General features: G+C 45.9%; 3 protein-coding genes across 7 annotated transcripts in view; all 3 read right to left on the bottom strand.

Moving 5' to 3' along the window:
• The window catches only part of hoxb3a (homeobox B3a), a 103922-nt gene that overhangs the window by 71228 nt on the left and 13268 nt on the right, over window positions 1–19426 (bottom strand). The window contains exon 1 of one of the 5 annotated variants that reach the window (XR_004614774.1): window positions 7862–8392. The exons of 1 other annotated variant lie outside the window; for it this stretch is intronic. The gene's annotated coding sequence lies outside the window, so the exon portion shown is untranslated. Of the gene's footprint in view, window positions 1–946; window positions 1048–4068; window positions 4219–7861; window positions 8393–19426 lie in introns of those variants that run through there. 3 more of the 5 variants (XR_004614780.1, XR_004614771.1, XR_004614772.1) reach the window with 3 other exon arrangements.
• hoxb5a (homeobox B5a) lies at window positions 9276–12776 on the bottom strand. The gene is made up of 2 exons (XM_034594349.1): window positions 11861–12776; window positions 9276–10587 (listed from the first exon to the last, which is right to left on the bottom strand). The coding sequence occupies exons 1-2, from the start codon at window positions 12561–12563 to the stop codon at window positions 10340–10342; spliced, it is 951 nt and encodes a 316-aa protein (XP_034450240.1). The 5' UTR covers window positions 12564–12776; the 3' UTR covers window positions 9276–10339.
• The window catches only part of hoxb6a (homeobox B6a), a 4028-nt gene continuing 744 nt past the window's right edge, over window positions 16143–19426 (bottom strand). The window contains exons 1-2 of the mRNA XM_034594353.1: window positions 19324–19426; window positions 16143–17450 (exon numbers count right to left, since the gene is read on the bottom strand). The exon at window positions 19324–19426 is cut by the window's right edge and continues 744 nt beyond it. Of these exons, the coding sequence (XP_034450244.1) occupies window positions 17164–17450; window positions 19324–19426 (390 nt within the window). The 3' untranslated portion in view covers window positions 16143–17163. The remainder of the gene's footprint in view (window positions 17451–19323) is intronic.

The following is a 19426-nucleotide window of genomic DNA, read 5'->3' on the forward strand; positions in this document are numbered from 1 at the left end:
GGGAAGTTACAGTGAGCAATGGGTTTATCTGGTTTTATTTATGGTTTATAGAGTCCAGAGTTTCTGCACTCATAACTGAAATTTAATAGAAATAATGATACTTGTTTATTTGTCTTTAGGCCTTTGGTTTGCTCCTCTTCTCCTTCACCTCTGTAATGACCAAAGGCCAAAATATCAAAGAGGAAAAGTAGTAACCTTATATGAGACAAATGTCAGCCGGTGTGAGGGAAATGTGCAGCCAAACACCTGCACCCCACCCACCCACCTCCATGTCACTGAATACCTCCTCTCCCACCACAACCAGCACCACCTTCAACCCCCCCTCCTTTTTTCCTGCCTTTCTTCCCCCTTCATCTCTCTCTCTCTCTCTCTCTCTCTCTCTCTCTCTCTCTCTCTCTCTCTCTCTGTACGCCAGGAGGAGCTTTGCTTTTGTTACCAGGGGACAGGAAGGGAAGGTCAGGCCTTCACCTCTCCTTTGCCTCCTGCTATCATTTCTCTCATCTGTACACCCCCCCCCCCCCCCCCCCCCCTCCCTCCCTCCCTCCCTCTGCCTTTGACATACAGCAATTGGCGCAGATTGGAGTGAGTGAGGGGAGGAGAGGCGAGGCGAGGCGAGGGCGGAACTCACGCACGACGAGGAACTTTTGACCCTTCAACTCGGTGAACCCTGAGCTGCAGGCAAGGCGGCCGCGGCCGGGACGTGCAGCCCGGCTGCTCTGCTGATAACAGCCAGGGCCTCCTCCTGCTCCTCCTCCTCCTCCACAGACACAGACGGGAATAGGAAAGATATGGGCCACTTTATACACGCTGCTCCTTACTACTTCCTCCGCTTGTAGCCGTGAGGAGGAAATAAATAGTAACGTAAAGAGAGCGGACATTAATCAGCGGCGCCTCATTAAAACGACACTTTTATCTGCGCGCAGACATATTTGTGTTTCTCACTCACCATCACTCAGCCGCGCCAGACGGCGACACTTCTGACACTTGTGTATTTGAGGAGACGGGAGGTTGCACCGGGCTATCGTCGGTTACAGGAGGCAGAGACACGGGGGACGGGGGCGCGTGCAGGGAGGAGACGGGGCTCGCGAGGCGTGTCGGGTCGCCTCGCGCCGTCCTCCTGGTCTGAAGCGGGCTCTGGTGGCGGCGCGAGGGAACTGCAGCAGGCTCCGGGAATAATACAGTGCAAAGCCTGTGTGTTTGTTTGTGTGTGTGTGCGTGTGCGTGCGCGTGTGTGTGTGTGTGTGCTGAAGTAAACATGAAGTGGCATAATCTTTAAAAAGTCACCGGTTATTGTTTCAGGGAGGAAAAGACTCAAAGCAGCTTTTAGAAAAAAGAAAAGTCTGGACAAGCTTTAACTGCCGATCCAACAGTTCCTCAGTAGGCCGACTATTACAGCAGCTTATAATGTAATTATTCAGATAAGAATAAAAATATGAATACAAATAGAAACACTATACATACAACAAAAAAGTAAAAATAATACTCAATATACGAGGCTGTTTTTTCTCTTTCAAAAACGTACAGTATAAAGACAGGATCAAGGTTGTGTTACTGTGTAATTTGTCCATTATTTGTAATGTACGATGTATACAATATGCAGCAGTTCTTTCTGCAGATGTAAATGTTAGTATGTGACTGTGGCTGCTGTTGCATTGTGCCGTCTCGTGGCTGATGGAATACAGTCCCACGTAGCAAAATAGTTTTGGCCCACACCAAACACTGTCATCCAGCCCACACTGCGTAGAATGGTGGCACTTGGTCGGTCTGCTCCTGTTTGCCAGATCTGGACCACAAGTATGCCATAGCAGTACCGCCTGTCCAACCAAATGTGCCAAAGGTGGCCCAAGTTTGTACTATTTGGGCCATATTCACATTTACCACATGGGCCACTCTAGTTTCACATCCAGATTACACCTTGCCTAGAGGACTGCATGTTTCTCAAAATCATTACCCACATTTGTTTTGGGATATTTGAACCACATTTGTTATTTTACAAGTGGGCTACTTTGGGCTAACATCCATTTAGTCTGGGCCACAAGAGGGCCAGAAGTGCCGCTTCAAGGCCTGAAGTGCCTCACATCCGTATGCTATCTGGGGTTTAGTGGTAGAATAATAAGTCTAAGAACAGATGTGTTTTCTCTCCACGAAAAAAAGTATTTTGGATTTGCAAAAAAAAAAATCTACATCGGTTGCACATATTAAAATGATAATCTATTTATGTAAATGAAACAAAGTTCTTTGTTAACTGAACTCTATAGAGTGTTTACCACGCATCTGCTGAACACTCTATATCCTGAAAGAACAAACATAACACTCAGCCATCCCCTGAGTAGAATTAAATAGTTTCAACGTAATCAACTTCTCATATCTCTCAACGGCAAGGCAAACAAATCATATCTCACCAGCCTTTATCCACAGTGTCAGAATAAAGTGCCGCTGATAAAACAATGCAAACACGTAATGTCCAGTGTGTTTGTGTGCTGATGTAGAAACAAGAGGACTTTTACTACAGGTGTCACATTGAAGTCATGTGACTGAACTCTCTTGATGGGGGTGGTGTCACAGAGAGCAGCGGAGCGCGTGTCAGTCAGGAAGCATCCTTGGTATTAAATGACAGACTGTGACAAGATAAATAATGTTGAGTTTATTTATCTGTCATGATGTTCCTATGATCAGGCTATGTTAGTGGTCTGTTCATGCGACTAAATATGAATTTAAGTGTTGAAAATGCGCTTTACTATTTTTAACAAACCTTTTTTAGTTCTCGTATTTTCTAGATAGATTGTGTAACTATAAAATACTGTTTGTTTAACTTGAACACATTACAAATCCAACAACAGACATTGAATTAACACGCATATTTGGAGATCCTTTATACACATAACCTATTTTTCAATTTATAATTTAAAATGTCTCTTCATTAAAATAAATATTATGACTATTTACATGACTATTTACGTTTTTACGTAGATTAACACTATTTCAGTTTAAAGTATGGTGCATTTTCTTATGTAACTTTTTGTCGTTGTCATTCTATCGAAATTCTTTATAAAATAAAAAAACAGGTGATGCAGAGTTTGGATTACATTAAAAGAGATTACAAAGAAAACATATAGCATAACATCTATATTATTTGTTCTGGTGTTAAAAAGACACATAATGTGCTGGTCAGATATTGAAATAAAATTAAGCCTGTCTGGAATATTAAAATTATAAATACCACGATTATCACATATTTATATTTATATTTATATTTATATTTATATTTATATTTATATTTATATTTACATAGGTTATGTTTTACGCAGCCAACCTGATTTAAATAATGGCGGTTTGTGTTTGTCTGGGTGAAACGTGCCTCCTCTGAGCCGGAAACGTGACGCACCGACATGTAAACAAATAAATAAATAAAGCAGACGGTCTTCCTTTCCTTTCCCCCATGTTGTTGGTGGAGTAAACACACGCACACAATGGAACGGTGGCGCGCTGCGTGCGTGCGTGCGCTCTCTCCCCTCTCCTGCGCCTGCGTGGCTCGAGCCCGTCTGCTGACCTCGCGGTGACTTCTCCTCGTGCATTATTCATGAAGCGTGGCCGCGCGGTTCACCCCTATCAGTATGCACGAGACGCTGTCCCTCCGCAAATGCCGACTTTAGCGCAGAGAGATGCTGCGGAGAGGAGAGAGTCCGCAGCCATGACACAGAGAGGGAGGGAGGGAGGGGTAGAGTGTGTGTGTGTGTGTGTGGTTGCAGGGATCGGGTACAGGTTTTCTGTGTGATTGCTTCACAGTGTCCCCGTGTACAGGTCCACTCCTCTGACTTTACGCAGTCATTGAGCCAAACTCACAGAAACCACCTGATCAAACTGTTGCTCCCTCTCTCCTTCACTTTCCTCCCTCTCTCTTTCTGTGTCTTTCGGTGTCAGCTGTCTCGTGCCCTGCCAACAAACCCACTAAACACACCAGAACACACCCCACTCACTCCCACACAAAGCCAGCGTGTCCCTCACACACTCGCACAAGCGCACACCTTTGCAATGGAAAGAACAGGGCCCGTCGCGTTAGTTACTCACCCCACTCATCATCACCAGCACAGAGACTGTGAAGCCAAACTCAGCGCCTCCTGACAGCCCGGGCAGGTTCAAAGCAGCAGCAAGCCACCACACATAATACACATTATACACATAATGCCGAGGAGAGGCGGCTCTGCCCTGTGTACATAAACGGGAAACAGATGACAATGACACACACACACACACACGCACACACACACACACACACACACACACACACACACACACACACACACACATGCACACACACACACACACACACACACACACACACACACACACACACACACACACACACACACAGAAAACACAAAAGAAGCCATACAGAGCTCAGCTGCAGCGCCTTCCCATGTCACAGCCTCTCACTTTACTGTATCCTCACAAGGAGAGGAACACTGTGTGTGTGTGTGTGTGTGTGTGTGTGTGTGTGTGTGTGTGTGTGTGTGTGTGTGTGTGTGTGTGTGTGTGTGTGTGTGTGTGTCTGTGTGGGTGTGTGTGTGTGTGTGTGAGAGAGAGGGAGGGGGGGGGGGTGTCATCATTAAAAGGAGGAAGTAGATGAAAAATGAAATGGGGAGTTTTCTCGCCTTCCTGTTTACTGAACTGAAACTTCCTCAAGGACCCCGACACACGCACACCCACACACACACACACACACACACACACACACACACACACACACACACACACACACACACACACACATACACACACATACACAGACATACACACACATACACACACACAGACACACACACACACACACACACACACACACACACACACTTGTCTATATGGTTGGATATGAAACGCAAATACACATTTTTGTCACGCTGGAAAAGATATTAACCCGTATGCATACACAAAACAACATGTATCTGATCCTGCATCCAAAATAAAAGACGAAATATTATTACTATTATTATTATTATTAATAGTAGTAGTAGTAATAGTAGTAGTAGTAGTAGTAGTAGTAGTGGTAGTAGTGGTAGTGGTAGTAGTGGTAATGGTAGTAGTGGTAGTGGTAGTAGTGGTAATGGTAGTAGTGGTAGTGGTAGTAGTGGTAATGGTAGTAGTGGTAATGGTAGTCGTCGTCGTCGTCGTCGTAGTAGCAGCAGTAGTCGTACTAGTTCCATTTAGATCGACAATTACGGCAACCATGACACTGTATAATTATCACAATTATTAATTCATTAATTAATATTTAGCCATTGTTGTAAGCTAAAGTAAATAATGTAATATTAATCATTTTAATTGATTTGTTTTTTTATTTATTATTTTTGTTTTAAATAACGTCTGACTGATATCACGGACAACTTATTGAATTATGATACATTATAATAATATGTTATTGCTCTTTAATGTATAAAAACAGGTTTTAATCGTCATTATACATTTTATATTTTAATTGGAAAGAGTTGAACGCATATGTTGGAGTGAACCAGTTTCCCATGATTACCCAGAACAAACTTTACAGAAAAAGAAGAGGGGTTTCCCTCGTGTTTTTCCTCCTCCTCCGGTGTCTGAATAATTTATGGTATCCCGAACATGGCTCCGAGTTCACATTCTTGTGAACTTTGTGAAAAATCATTGCGATGGCGGAGGGCAGCGCCTGGAATCCCCAGACTGAAAACGCATCGGAGCGGGCGGCGCGGTTTCACATGTAACGTGAACATAACAAATGAGAGTTTGAGAGCAGAGAGGGAACTTCCGAAAGCAAGATCCTCTCTTATTAGCGGAGTACAGAGGATTAACTGTGCGCTCGTCACTCACCATACTTACATATATGCTGTGTACACACATGTGCTACTACACGGAGCGTTTAGTTTAGGGCTCATACTGTGACGAATACTGAAAAAAACACAAAAAAAACGACTAGAGAAAGTTCATAAAAAGAAATGTAAAAAAGAAAGAAAAGTAGGACAGGCACGGATTTAGTAAATACCAATAAGATGAACAATATAGCGTAGGCTGTATACGAGAAGAAGATATCATATTTCTTCATCAGTAGCTTTATATATATTTTTTAAAGAAATACAACAACTCACTGCTGCTTTCTAACGCGGAGTATTGATCCCAGACTTGTTTCTTGGATGCTCCTCAGTGGCTCAGTCTGGAATGTGCGTTCAGACTGGGATCCCAAACGGATACGTGTTTTATTAGGGATGTTATCATGTGTAATGTGTGGCAGCGTTTTATTAGTGCTATATGTTTCACTGCTGTTTTTGGAGTAACTGGTTTAAATGTGGCCTCGGGTTGTTTGAGGGAGATTTTTGTTGTCATCTGGCCTCATTATTAGTGCTATTACTTTAGAAAATCCCGTTAATATTTGATACTGTTCAGCCCGGTGTGCTGGAACTGGTTTCTCTTATTATTATTTTTTTTAATGTGTATTTGTGTGTTGAGTGTGAGCCTCCGGCTGTTAGACCGAGGGACCGCAGCACTGCGCAGTGAGGGAGTCTCCAGTGTCTTCTGCTACACAGAGGATGTCACACCGGATGTTTCCGTGCCTCGTGATTTCATTCCTGATTCATATAACGTGTGACTGGTGTTGGTTACAATATTGCATTTGTGTGCCATCGGTGGATGTAACGTATAGTGAGTAATTTCGGAACACTTATTGTGTAAATGTTGGTTGACACTGGGAGTTCAGAGGCGCTTGAGCTGAGCAGATATACAGTGCGCGCGCGTGTGTGTTGAACAGGTCAAAGCTCTGACATTAAAAAAACCGCAAGGACTCTGATGTTGGGCCTTGGGAATGTTTGCGTGCGCGACGCTTTTTCACTCACACCCATCCTGCCTGGAAAATACAAGGGCGAGGGACGGACAAAGATTTTCTTGTACCCAAGGACGAACATCAGGCCCTCTCTCTCTCTTTCCCCGTATGTGTGTGTCCTTGTCCATTTTCTTGTTGGTTAATGTTATCATTGTTCACTGACGCCATTTTTACGCACAGCTGTCTCGTGCGTAAAAATGAAAAAAAAAAAAAAAAAACTATAGGATATGAAACGTTTCCTTTCCAAAAAATACAGATGTAAAAAAAAGCCATTAGGGAGGAACATGCCTTCACTTCACAACTAGATTACTATGTGTTTTCCCTCTGATCCAGAAGGGGAGCGCACATAATAGTTGGATCGGTTTCAAGCCTTCATAAAATCACTGGAAGAACAACCAATCAATTCATCAGCCGTTCAGTGGATGTAATATCCTAACGATCCAAAACACCCACATCAAAAGTTTACAAAAACATCATGGTAGAGCCATGTATTAATCGCCAATCTTTGTTTGACCTTTTCCTTCTACCGTTTTCTTACGCCACACGCACAAACGCACGAGCTCGCGCCCAGCGATACATTGGTACACAATCGCTGTACGAATGTTAAGCTCCCTGTGTTTACTGCGAGCCAGCTCTTCACGAAGAAAACCACCTACAGCAGGCCCCCTATGTGCCTGCGCGCCATTACGCACAGCCATCATTACGCACACAGTAAAACGCACACAAACGTGTGTGAGTGTGTTAAGGGGGGGGGGGGGGGGGGGGGGGGGCTGCACAGATGTAAAACATCTTCCTCCATCTCAGTCGCCAACACCGTCTCGCGCGGCCCGGACCGGTCACAACAGCGACTCTCAAATATCATAAACACACCGGAGCTTTGCGGCATTCCGCCAGCGGGTTAATACAGCAGCACTACACAGTGAGTGAGTGACATGGTAATTGCACAGCTCTCTCTCACCCCCTCCCCCTTTCATTCTCTACTTATCCCCCACTTACAGGCAGCCTTCAAACAGTACTTACTGTGCGTCCTGGCCCTTTCCATGTACCGGCTTGCTCAGCGTCCAGAGCGGCACAGACCGGAGCTCGCCGGGCTCCGCGTGTGAACCGGAGCAGGACCAGCGGCCGGTGGTAGTGGCCTGTTCACTCTCACACACACACACACACACACGCTCCCTCCCTCTCCCGCTCTGTCTCTACTTTACTGACCCCTTTAGGATCCCCGCGAAGCCGTTAAACCGTCACTTGCTTTCTAGAATGTGAAATATATAGTACATTGTCAACTCCCCAAAACCATAAAACTAACTTTATGGACCCCACGTGACCAGGGGAGAGCCAGTGAGAGGTATCAGTCTGAGGCCAGGCCCGATCTTTACGGTCCAACTTGGAGATAAAAAGCCTCATCCGTTTGACATGTAAATGTCAAAGCTGCCTTCTTTTTTATAGTTTGGCCCAAAGCAGAAGGGATAGCTTTAAAAATATACCCGGGCACACACACACACACAGAGGAGGCAGGAGACAGAGGCTGCGTCCAGATGAGGCTCGGAGCAGGACCTTGCCCCCCTCACCCCCAGCAGACTATCAGCTCAGAAACAGAGCCGTGTGATCAGGGACCCCGCAGCAGCGTCAGTCGGTGAGTTTAAAAGTTCAGTTGGTTGTTTACAGTTGGAAACCGGGAGACGGTAACCGGATTAGACCCAGTGTCGCCGCTGGTTCGGGCGGAAAGGAAAGGCCGTTTAGAGGAAAGTGACCAATCTGTCCACGGCGGGCAGTTTGTTGTCTTGTCAGGCTTGGTCAGCAGAGATAAAAAAATTGGCATGTGTGTGCGCGTCTGCTCTCCACGCCATGTGTGTGTGTTGGTGTGAGCATATTTCGTAATTAGTGAGCTCTGCGCTGTGATGCTGCTGTCCTTGGAAGCGTTGCGTTCAGGGTTCAAGTGAGGGCTGGACGGTTTTGAGGACAGGCCTCCAGTGTGTTTATGTGATTTTCCCCCTCATGAATTACTTTTGTAGAACTGGAAAATGAAAATTGGTAAATAAAATTACTTTTGCATCAGATTTTAGTGAATATTGCGCACAGATCACACGTGCGTGAGGCGGTGGAGTAGAGTGGATATTCTGCAGGAATTAGACTCAGGCCCACATATGGCGCAGACCCACTATTGCACTTGCACCTATTTTCAGACGGATACACTTAGGGAGACGCTGAGTTCAGAGTGTGTCAGTTCATAGCCGCTGCTATTACCTGACACCCTCACACACAGAAATATGATTCACAGTTAATTCATAACTGTTACTGGCGGAGGACACTTGTTTCACCCGGGTCTCGAACCAAGACGCAGCTCCAGCACAACCTGAAGGTTCCTGACACTTTTAGCTGTCATGCGTTCCATCCCCAGTCCTTTGTGAGGCAGTTAGACACATAAGCGACTGTCTACTTTTCATGACGAGAATGAGGAACTTTATTTTTTTTATCTTTCTTTCTTTTTCTCTTAGTTATTGTCTGTTTTACTCCAAGTTACAAACAAATACAAAAAGCTTATTGGCAGAAAGCTTACAGGCCTTACAGGACGGTAGCCATTTCCCTTACATGCGCACACACACTCACACACTCTCTCTCTCTCTCACACACACACACACACACACAGCGAGTACAAATAGTGAACTGCATGGGTACATTTAAAAATGTCAATATCTATATACATCCTTTCTGGAACATGAATCCAATAATTACAATAGTAATAATATACAGTTACATATTTTTTTTGAGTAATACACAACATTATGTGTGGAGACGGAGATGTAGACCGAGCTGACCCTCACACCTTCCCTGTCCCCTGCTCAGCGAAAACTGGATCAGATCTGGATGAAAAGTCGCCGAGGAAGGGAGCGGCCGATACATTTACTGTTGCTGGGCAGTGAATAACTTACGCATAAGAGCTCACATGCTGACTTTTCTAGAAAGCACTTTGTCAATTACAAAACACCGCACTCGACACACACAACGACATTTAGACCTTAAACAACAGGTAGGTAGTAAGGTTGTAAGGTAGGACGTATGTTAGGTAGCATATTCATCCTCGACTCCTCTCCACTGGACAACTAATTTAAAAACGACAAAGACATACAGGAACACTACGTTTCTTTTTGTTTCTTCTTCTTCTTCTTCTTTTTTTTTACAAGAGCAAGTACCACAGTTTTTTTTTTTTAACGTTGCCCTAAAACACCAAAGACCAACATGCCGAACAAATAAAAAGTGCTGCGCTGTGTTGTACAGTACTCAGTTGATAGTAGGAAGTGTTTTTGAAATCTCGATGTGGAATCTGTTTGTGACACATTTCTTCATCACGTCTTCTCCTCCAGCTCCACTCTCCACTGGCTTCTCTTCTTTTCTCCATTGCCTTGCTACAGTTTGTTGGGAAGCCTGTGCGTCATGGCTGTAACCTTTCCAAAGAGATGGACGGATGGATTTTTTTTTTTTTTAATGGGTTAATTTTTTTCTTTATGGTTGGAAGGCGCTGCCGGCGGTGGCGAGGTTCATGCTTTTCAGTTTGTTGTCCTTCTTCCACTTCATCCTCCGGTTCTGGAACCAGATCTTGATCTGCCGCTCCGTGAGGCAGAGCGTGTGCGCGATCTCGATGCGCCGCCGCCGCGTCAGGTACCGGTTGAAGTGGAACTCCTTCTCCAGCTCCAGGGTCTGGTAGCGGGTGTACGCCGTCCGCGCCCGTTTCCCGTCGGGGCCCGTCATATCTGAGGGTTTCAAGCGGACGAGAAAATGGGGCAAACGTAACATGAACGGGGTTATATTTTATAAGGAAAATGCACACAGAGAGTGGACGCACACAAGACAATGGATGTGCCACAGCGCACTGAAATGCACCAACACGACCACAAATTACCCTCCTAAACACGACTGCAACAACTCATCTCTGGCGGAGCATTATACTGCACAAAAGCCGCTTCACACCTCACGACACAGGCGACAGATTCCGTCCAGTTTGATCGGAATCAACAGCAGCCTTTCTTCACATTTTATTCCTCCCATTCTCACTCCACAGCCCGTGTCTTAAAAATGCTTTTATTGGTCACATTCTTGTTTTCTTTTTTAACCGGCCCTCACCAACACTAGCCTCTCTATACCCTCACTTTTCACCCTGTCTAGCTTCCCTTCAGGGTTTTATGGCCCCGTCCTCTGCCTCACCTCCCTAATAAAGTTCCCACACGTAAAAACGCTTCACTTGTCAAAGGAGCAACAGCTTCCAAAGCCTTCCTGGCCTCTCTTTCTTCTTTTCTCCCCCCCTCACCACCACCTCCACCGCCCGGCTCTGTCTGCGCTGCTCAGCCTGTTGGGCTCTGCTGCCCGGCTCGCCTCTCCCCTGACAGATTTATGACGCTTTTGTGGAATTTTCTAAAATAAAAAAAAGAGGGAGCTGAGGCAGAGAGGGGGGGCAGCCATGCAGCGTCTGTTGCTTCTACAGCAGCGAATAGAGCGAATTACACACGGATGCACTGAGGAAAACATGCTTATAATCGACCTAAATTCAGATGGTGAACCAGACACTGCTTTTCTTTGCATACTTTCAGGATTCCACGTATTTTCAAATAAAACACGATCGATTATTTATCTGCATAGATGTAATAACCGTGTCTGATATTTTTTGGGCCTTTCCAAACACCTTGCTGACTAATTTTTAACAGTCATGTGAAAATATTAAATTGACGCAGTGAAAAAAGGCTTGGCGGGGTGCACACAAAAACCAAGCACCGTGGCTAATTGCGTGACTTTCAGCCATTCTTTACTCAAATCATATCAAAGCAGCGATAGCTCTACTGGATCTTTAGAGGGAAGCTGATACAAAGAGCTCCATGACTCCCCGTGTAGCTTCCTCGAGAACTCAGCTGTCACCAACCCCATGTGTCCAAACATTCAGGCTACACTACCATCTATTAACCCAGCTTTGTTAATATCGTCGCCCTGGAACAGTCTATGACACGGAGCTGTAAACACGAGAGCAACATGTACCATGGTTTACGTGCAGCTTTCTCATCCAGGGGAATATCTGTGGCGTCTGAGCCTCGCTCCCCGTCGTGCTGCCGCAGGCTGGTCCCGCCGCGCCGCCCTCCTGCTTCTGCACGGGGTGCGGGTGTCCGGTCCGGGAGGACGGGTTCCGGCCGTGGCCAGTGTCCCGGCTGTGGTGCAATTCGTCGATCTCTGGCGACGCGTCGTCCAGCTCCGTGAAGCGCTGCGCCGTGCCGCCGCCGCCGCCACCGGAGGAGTTGGAGGGCAGGTTTGGGGAGCTGAGATTACCGCTTCCTGGTTGCTCCGAGCGCGGAGACGAGCTCTGGGCGCACAGCTTGGTGTCTCCACCGGCGGGTGACAGAAGCGAGTCTGCCACGGAGGCAAGGGAGCAGCTGGAGGGCTGTTGGAAACTCCTCTCCGGGGTCGGGGAGCCATAGCCCCGGGAGTCCCCGACGACAGAGCCTCCCCCGAAGTGTCCTCCGTTGGCGGCGGCGTTGCTGCTCCCCCCTCCCCGGCTGGTGACGGTCAGGTCCATGCCATTGTAGCTGTAGCCATACGAGCCCGTCGCATGGTGCATGGTGGCGGAGGAAGAGTCCCTGTACGTCCCGCCGTTCATTGCGCCGCTGCTGGCTCCATAATTTAGCAGTTGATAGTCGGGGCCATTTGGGTAGCGCCCCGAGAACGAGTTTACAAAGTAAGAGCTCATTTAGGTTGTTTTAGAGAGTTGCAGTCTTACTGTTAAGTACCACGGGGCGCTTGATTTGTTAGATTTCTCTTGGTCGTTATAACGCGGGTACTTTCAACGATTTATGATGTATTAGTGAATTATGGCGTTGCACTGTACTTCGTTTTTAGCTTTGTATGCGCCGTCCAAATATGGGGGTGGGGTGGTGTGTGTGTGTGTGAGTTCGATGGAGGGGTGTGTGTGTGTGTGTGATGGGGGAGGTGAGGGGTGAGGTGAGGGAGGAGAGAGAAGGAGGAGGTGCGGTCACGTGCTTTTGTTGACCAGTCGTAAATTCTCGCCGATGACTTTGGAGAGGTAATTCATGCTCTGAGGTTTCTAATGATGGCGGGGAGGGCGGGGGGAGCTCTCTCTCTCTCACCCTCCCTCTCTCTCCCTTTCTCTCTCTCTCTGCTGGAGGTGCCGGGGGTGAGCTCAGAGCGCCACCTACTGCAGTCATAATTTATTGCAGCGATTAAAGAGACAGAAATGGAGAAACTAGACCGAGTCTGAACTCTCCTGAGTTTTCCTGTCATATGGCAGCATGCGTCGCTTCTTTGGAGTCTGTTCAAAGACGTTTGCTCAGGCTGGAGAAGAGCAGCGATGATGTCATCCATAGAATAATCAGTTAAAATAAAGGAATATTTCACACGACAATAATAAAAGATGGAAATGCCACCTTCTAAAACATCTTCAACAAAAAAACAAGACAAAAAAACATCATAAAGTTACAGAGATTCAGCCAGGGCGTGTGATGCCCCCCCCCCCCCCCCCCCCCCCCGAAATCTTTACAGAGCAAAGCGACCCACATTTAATGTTTCCACCGCATCAACAAAATCAACGCAGTGACTTTATTTAGTCAGTTAGTGTTTTACAGTGTAACAGTCTTGTAACCAGGCTCCTCCACTGTCATAGCCTATTAGAATATTTTAATTAACTTTTAATCACCAGTATCTTCACACCAAACTTTTACAATGACCAAAACCTAATCTTCAATGTGACCAAACTCAAAACTCATTAGGCCTTCGACCGTGCATCTTTCTTTCTTTCTTTCTTTCTTTCTTTCTCGCTTCTTTTTTCTTTCTTTCTTTCTTTCTCTCTCATCCACTCTGTCTCTCTCAGCTTCCCTCCCTTCCAGCTGCAGAGGAATGGTACACCCGATCTGTGATGTCCAAAGTGGATGGAAATCTACTGATTTATGATTTGTTGATTCCCAGGCAGGGATGCATTTCAGCCAGGGTGCCTCTGTGTGTCTGAGTGTGCGTGTGTTATTGTAGTAGGCCTCAGCGTGCACTCTGGTGTGCATATTTCATTGTAACGCTGACACACACAACACAGTACATGCACACCGGCGAGAGCACGGGACAGATGAGGAATTCCAGATTTTCAGTGTGTGAAATGATTCAAATGAACGCACTCAGCAGGGATGCATGTGTATGTGTGTGTGTGTGTGTCTGTGTCCGTGTATTGTAGGCCACATTTCAGGTTACTGAGCTTCTGGCGCATGTAGCATCAGCAAGAGGAACCAGCAGTTGGAATGGAAATCATCTTGAATATTTCAAAATGACCTGGCAGAGAAAAAAAATGAAACTGCTGCAAGAGGCAGAAACACAGGGCCTAAAATCCACAAAGCAGATTTTTAGCCACGAGAGTTTAGATATCAGCACTAAATCAGCCGGCAGTTGGCCTGAGAGCCGGCTGCTGAGGCCTTCAAAAGTACAGAACCCAAAGTGTGCCAGGAATGCAGGGACAGGCCGGAGGAGGCACTGACCCAGTTGGCACACACTTCGGAACACACTCCCCTCATTATATATAGATTTCAATCATCCCACCAAATATTTGTGCCATGAAACCACTCGACTGACCATTTTGATCCAAACAACTTCCACAGTGAGAGATCAGAGAGATCAGGGGCTCCGGTTTATTTAGATTTGTACGTTTTTTGGGGGGTTTTCACCTCATATGCGTTACATCCTTTTTGTATACCACCTTTTTGTTCCATCATTATTATGTTCTGTTTGCTCGATGGCACGGAGGAAGGTCAGGCCTCAGGGTTTGAATCCCTCGGCTCACACTGCTTATGGATAAGATCATAGACTTCATGGCAGATTTTGTTCTTACACTAAGCGCGCAAATGTGATCATGATTCACTATAATCTGTAACCTAATGTCCAGCTGTGCACAGATGTTAAGATGCTTCAGATTTTCATACTTCAGCTGCAGTAAAATTGTTACAGATTTTCCTTTTTTTCCCACCTTATGGTCATGTGAAACGTTTTAAAGTCAACCCAAAGAAGTGTCGTAGTGTAAAACAAAGCAGCTTTTCCAAATCCTCAAACCTGTTTCAAACATAATTGATGTCTGAGACAAAATAAAATAAACCATCACACTCTTCATCCAAAGTACGGAAAGCTTTTTTTGTGTGTCGGCCGGTAAAGTGAGCCCTCTGAGTCTAAGATAAACCATCGTGTTTAACAGAGAACATCTGCCAGCATATTCACCTTACAGCGGCCATTCTCACTGTGGGAAACAAATCAGAAACCCTGGCATGGTCAGAGCCTCCGAAGAGGGACGCCTGTGCAATAAATACACAAACCCAATCAAATCCTCTGCTTGTCCCAGTCTTCAAACTCTACCGCATAATGTTTCAATAAGACCATTTGGTGGTGACTCTAGAAGTCGCTTTCCGTTATTGAACCTAGTCTCACTGCTAAAACACAGTGATTATCATGGCTAACTGCAGTGAAACATACCACGTTAAATCTGAACTTACTGCCTCTCACACACAAAATGTTTTATTTTCTCATTACTTGGGCTATTTACTGACAATCTGTGCTGTATATTACATTGGCACCATGTTCTACATCTGAACAGGCTTTTATTGGCAAACTTAATATGTCCAGCTCAATATAGTCAGCACACTGAGTGGAGTGAAGGTGAATTTCTCCACATGCTATTATGAAAACCACCGATAAAACATGCAGGGCCTCTTTACCAGAATAAATATATACAAGCTCAATAACGTTATAGTGGCGCTTTTATGTAATTGTGTCTCTTTTGGTTGGAGCGTTTAGAAAACACGCAGGGGTCACGTGAAGTGGGAGCTGTAGAGTCACTCAGAGGACAAGCAGAGTTCAAAGGGTCACGAGGACATTGTCCACTTTGTCTGGGTGAAGTGTGTGTGTGCGTGTGTGTGTGTGTGTGTGTGTGTGTGTGTGTGTGTGTGTGTGTGTGTCTGGCCAGCTCGAGGACAGATCAACTTTCTCTCTCTCTCTCTCTCTCTCTGCTCTGGTCATCAATTAGTTGAGTCCGGCGGCGGCGGCGGCTCGCGCGCCCTGTCACTTCCCCACCGGACCGCCGCTCGCTCGCTTCCGCGCTTTACGTGGCCCCTCGGCCTCGGCCGTAAATATGTGCGCGGCCGTTTTACGCGCACGAGCAAATAATCTGAAAGGTTTACGAGTCTCGAGCGCGGGCGTCGGTGAGTACGCCATTAAATCATAAAACAGCTCGCTCTTGAGTCAAATCTCAAATTATTTACCAGCAAGAAAGGAAATCACAGAAAGATACTTTCTTTACATTTTATTGAGCATTTCTCATAGGTAGTATATACGCAATTACTTGACAAGGACACTAACATAAACCAACAATGTAAAAATCCATAAAATATACACTTTCCTGAACGTTTTAGGTAGTTTGGCGAATAACATCAGTAGGTTAAATCCCCCCCCCCCAAAAACCCTTCCCCACCAACCCATTATAGCGCAAATACTGGAAAAAGTAAAACAGCTGGAAAGGTTAAATTACCCCCACCCAAAAATTACATCATTTTCAACGTACAGGGTGGGTTCTCCGTTGCTTATTTCTATACAGTTTAAATATGAACACCGTATGACAAACACACACTCCTCAGGTGACCCGTGCTGTGTGTATGGGCTTGTTTGAAGGTATATTACACACACGACACGTTTACAAAATAAGATCGTTTGGTTTCCGGGGGGAGGGGGTGTCCTAAAGCTTCACAGCAAGTGCCTGACAGATAAGAAGTACATTTGACATCAAATAAAATAAAAACTAAGTAAGAAGTTAGGTGGTTTTCTTGGAATGCAACAAGGAATTGTTGTGTCTCCGAGCAGCTCGCCCCCGTTAGGTTGCAGGTTACTTTGTTGTATTTTTTAAATACACAATGCCACACTTCACCCTCTTTCTCTTTTTTTCACGTCGCTATTTCTCTTTTTTCTTGCTTTCTTTTCTTTCCACAGTCTGGCGGTTCCTTCTCCTTCCAAATTATTTCCCAGTTTGAGACAGAGAGGCAGACACAGTCCAAAGAAGCGGTTGGATGAAATTGTTAAGTGACTGGCGACATTAGAGAGACATCTATTTCTCCCTCGTTCTTCCCTCATCCCTCCTCAGGTAAAAAAAAGAAATTGTTATATATACTTTTTTAACCCCAAAGTTTTCACACCAGTCACGTCTGGACGAACTTTGAGATGGGGAGGACTGAACAGGCATGTCTTCGCATCCATTCTCCTCTTCCTCTTCTTTTATGTTTCTCACATCAGTTTATTTCTTTTATTTTTCCCTTCTTTCATTCCGTCCGTTTCTCCTCTTCTTCGGCCCCGTTCACCGTGGAGGAAGAGGACGAGGAGGAGGAAGAGGAGTTGGAGTTGATCAGCTTGTTCTCCTTCTTCCACTTCATCCTCCGGTTCTGGAACCAGATCTTGATCTGCCGCTCCGTGAGACAGAGCGCGTGCGCGATCTCGATGCGCCGCCGCCGCGTCAGGTACCGGTTGTAGTGGAACTCCTTCTCCAGCTCCAGGGTCTGGTAGCGGGTGTACGTCTGCCGGCCGCGCCTGCCGGGGCTACCGAAGGTCCCTGGGAGAGAGGGAGGGAGGAGAGGGTTACACTTTAACTGGGACCAGACTAACACAGGCTGTACCTGGTGACACAGCGCGGAGCACTGCGTCACCTTCAGAGCGGCCTATTCTATTCTACTCTATTCTATTCTATTCTATTCAATAATATTGTATTCATTCTGTTTATTGTAATTTATTCTGCCAAGTTGAGGTAAAAAAAAAGTTACAATTCAACCCTAAATCAAATACATTCAGTGCAGTGTATCATTCAGATCTTTCCAATTATGTGTGTGCGTTTTTTATTGCGTTGAACTACTTCAGAAATATACAAAAAATAATTAAAACAAATAAATATATATGTTTTTAACATTAGATGTAAGAATGCTTTATTTTTAAACAGTATTTGTAGGCCTATTGTATAAAATATACTTTTTTTTAACATCAGTGAAGACAGAAACGCCGTGTTCCTAATATACTGACACTAATAACAATACAAATAATAAACAGATTAGTTAGCACAATGACGGACGGTAACATTTCAGAGGGTATTCCCCCGGTGAGGATCAGCTTCCAGGGCTTCAGTCTCTCTCGCCCTCACCAACACCGGCCTCTCTCGGCTCCCGGTGGGAAACAAATCGGCGTGTTGTCATTTTAGCAGCTTCGGTTTCTGTATCGATCTAAGAGCAGCTCCACGTGTGTGGACGTGCACGGCGCCCAGGGGCTCGCGTCTATATCTAAATACCCATAAATAAAAAATAAAAAAAGTGAGGCAAAGCGGATTATGGCGGGGCACTCAGGGTTCCTGCTGCCACTCTGCGCTCTCTCTCCAGCTGCCATTTACGTCCTCGACTGTCATTTATAGTCCCGCGCCGCGTTTGATTCCCCGTGTCTCTCTCCCTCTGCCTGTTTTCACCCCATCCGTCATAACTCGCACTGTCCTGCAGGGATTCGTACAACAGCAGCCCTCTATTATCCAACATTAGGCTGCGACATCTCAACAGGCCGTTTTCTCTCTTAAACAAAGACAATCGGCTCCTCAGTGCAGCCGCTCGCAACTGTCGCTCTCTGCTTCTCTTTGGGCTCACAGCAGAATTAAAACAGGGCCGACTTGTGCTTATTTCTGGAGACAAATAAATCAAATCACCCCCCCCCCCAGCCCCCCCCACCCCCCTCCCTGCTTCTCATAAACTGTCCCTACGCGTCTCACTTTCACTCGGAACTTGGCAAAGTCTGATTGTAATAATATCTAATCTGTTGGGTTTATGAATACACAGTGGTTAACATGTGAGATAAGAGGAGCAGGAAGGAGCTGTCACAGCTTTCTACACGTCTCAACAGTTTGGAGAAGCTAAGGAAGATGTTCTCTCGTTAAGTGTCAGGTGCTCGGGGGATTATTTTATTTTTCTAATCTGGACTGGGAACCTGGAAGAATATTAATATTGCATTTAAAAAAAAACAAGGAGGTACTTAAAGTGAAATGCGAGGAGAGACTTCATGCTTGAAGTTCCTTCTATCTGTCCTCTTTATCTGCTCCTTGTTTTCACCCACAACACTGTGTCTCTCTCTCCCTCTCTCTCTCTCTCCCTCTGACAGGCTTCCTCTTCTCTTGAGTCTCTCAGCCCTGCGTCGGTCAGCAGGTCACATACAGTAACAGGAGCTACAACCCAAACAAACCCGCTTTTATGACGGATAATAAAATAGCGAGCACATGACTGACTGACAGGCCAACAAACGGGGATCATAAAGCAGCTACTGGGAGAGGAGGAGGAGGAGGAGGAAGCAGGGAGCAGAGGGGCTGACAGCGGAAACAAACGTCAGTTTTATGACGGGGATCATAAAATATGCAAGAAAGAGCAGAAGAGGAGGAAGAGGAGGAAGAAGCAGACACTCACCGTTGCACGCGTTCATCCGCTGCATCCACGGATAAATTGGGGTTGACGCCGCGTGCTTGTCGTCCATCGTTTCACCGAACAGCCCCTTCCCACTCAGCCCCGC

This window comes from Hippoglossus hippoglossus, chromosome 8, assembly GCF_009819705.1.
Source record: "Hippoglossus hippoglossus isolate fHipHip1 chromosome 8, fHipHip1.pri, whole genome shotgun sequence".
NCBI classification, from domain to species: domain Eukaryota; kingdom Metazoa; phylum Chordata; class Actinopteri; order Pleuronectiformes; family Pleuronectidae; genus Hippoglossus; species Hippoglossus hippoglossus.

Coding starts and splice junctions, on each gene's coding strand:
- hoxb5a (XM_034594349.1), bottom strand. CDS start 12,563: ATGAGCTCTTACTTTGTAAACTCGTTCTCGGGGCGCTACCCAAATGGC. Junction 10,588..11,860: donor AAAGCTGCACGTAAACCATG/GTACATGTTGCT, acceptor TGAAACCCTCAG/ATATGACGGGCCCCGACGGG.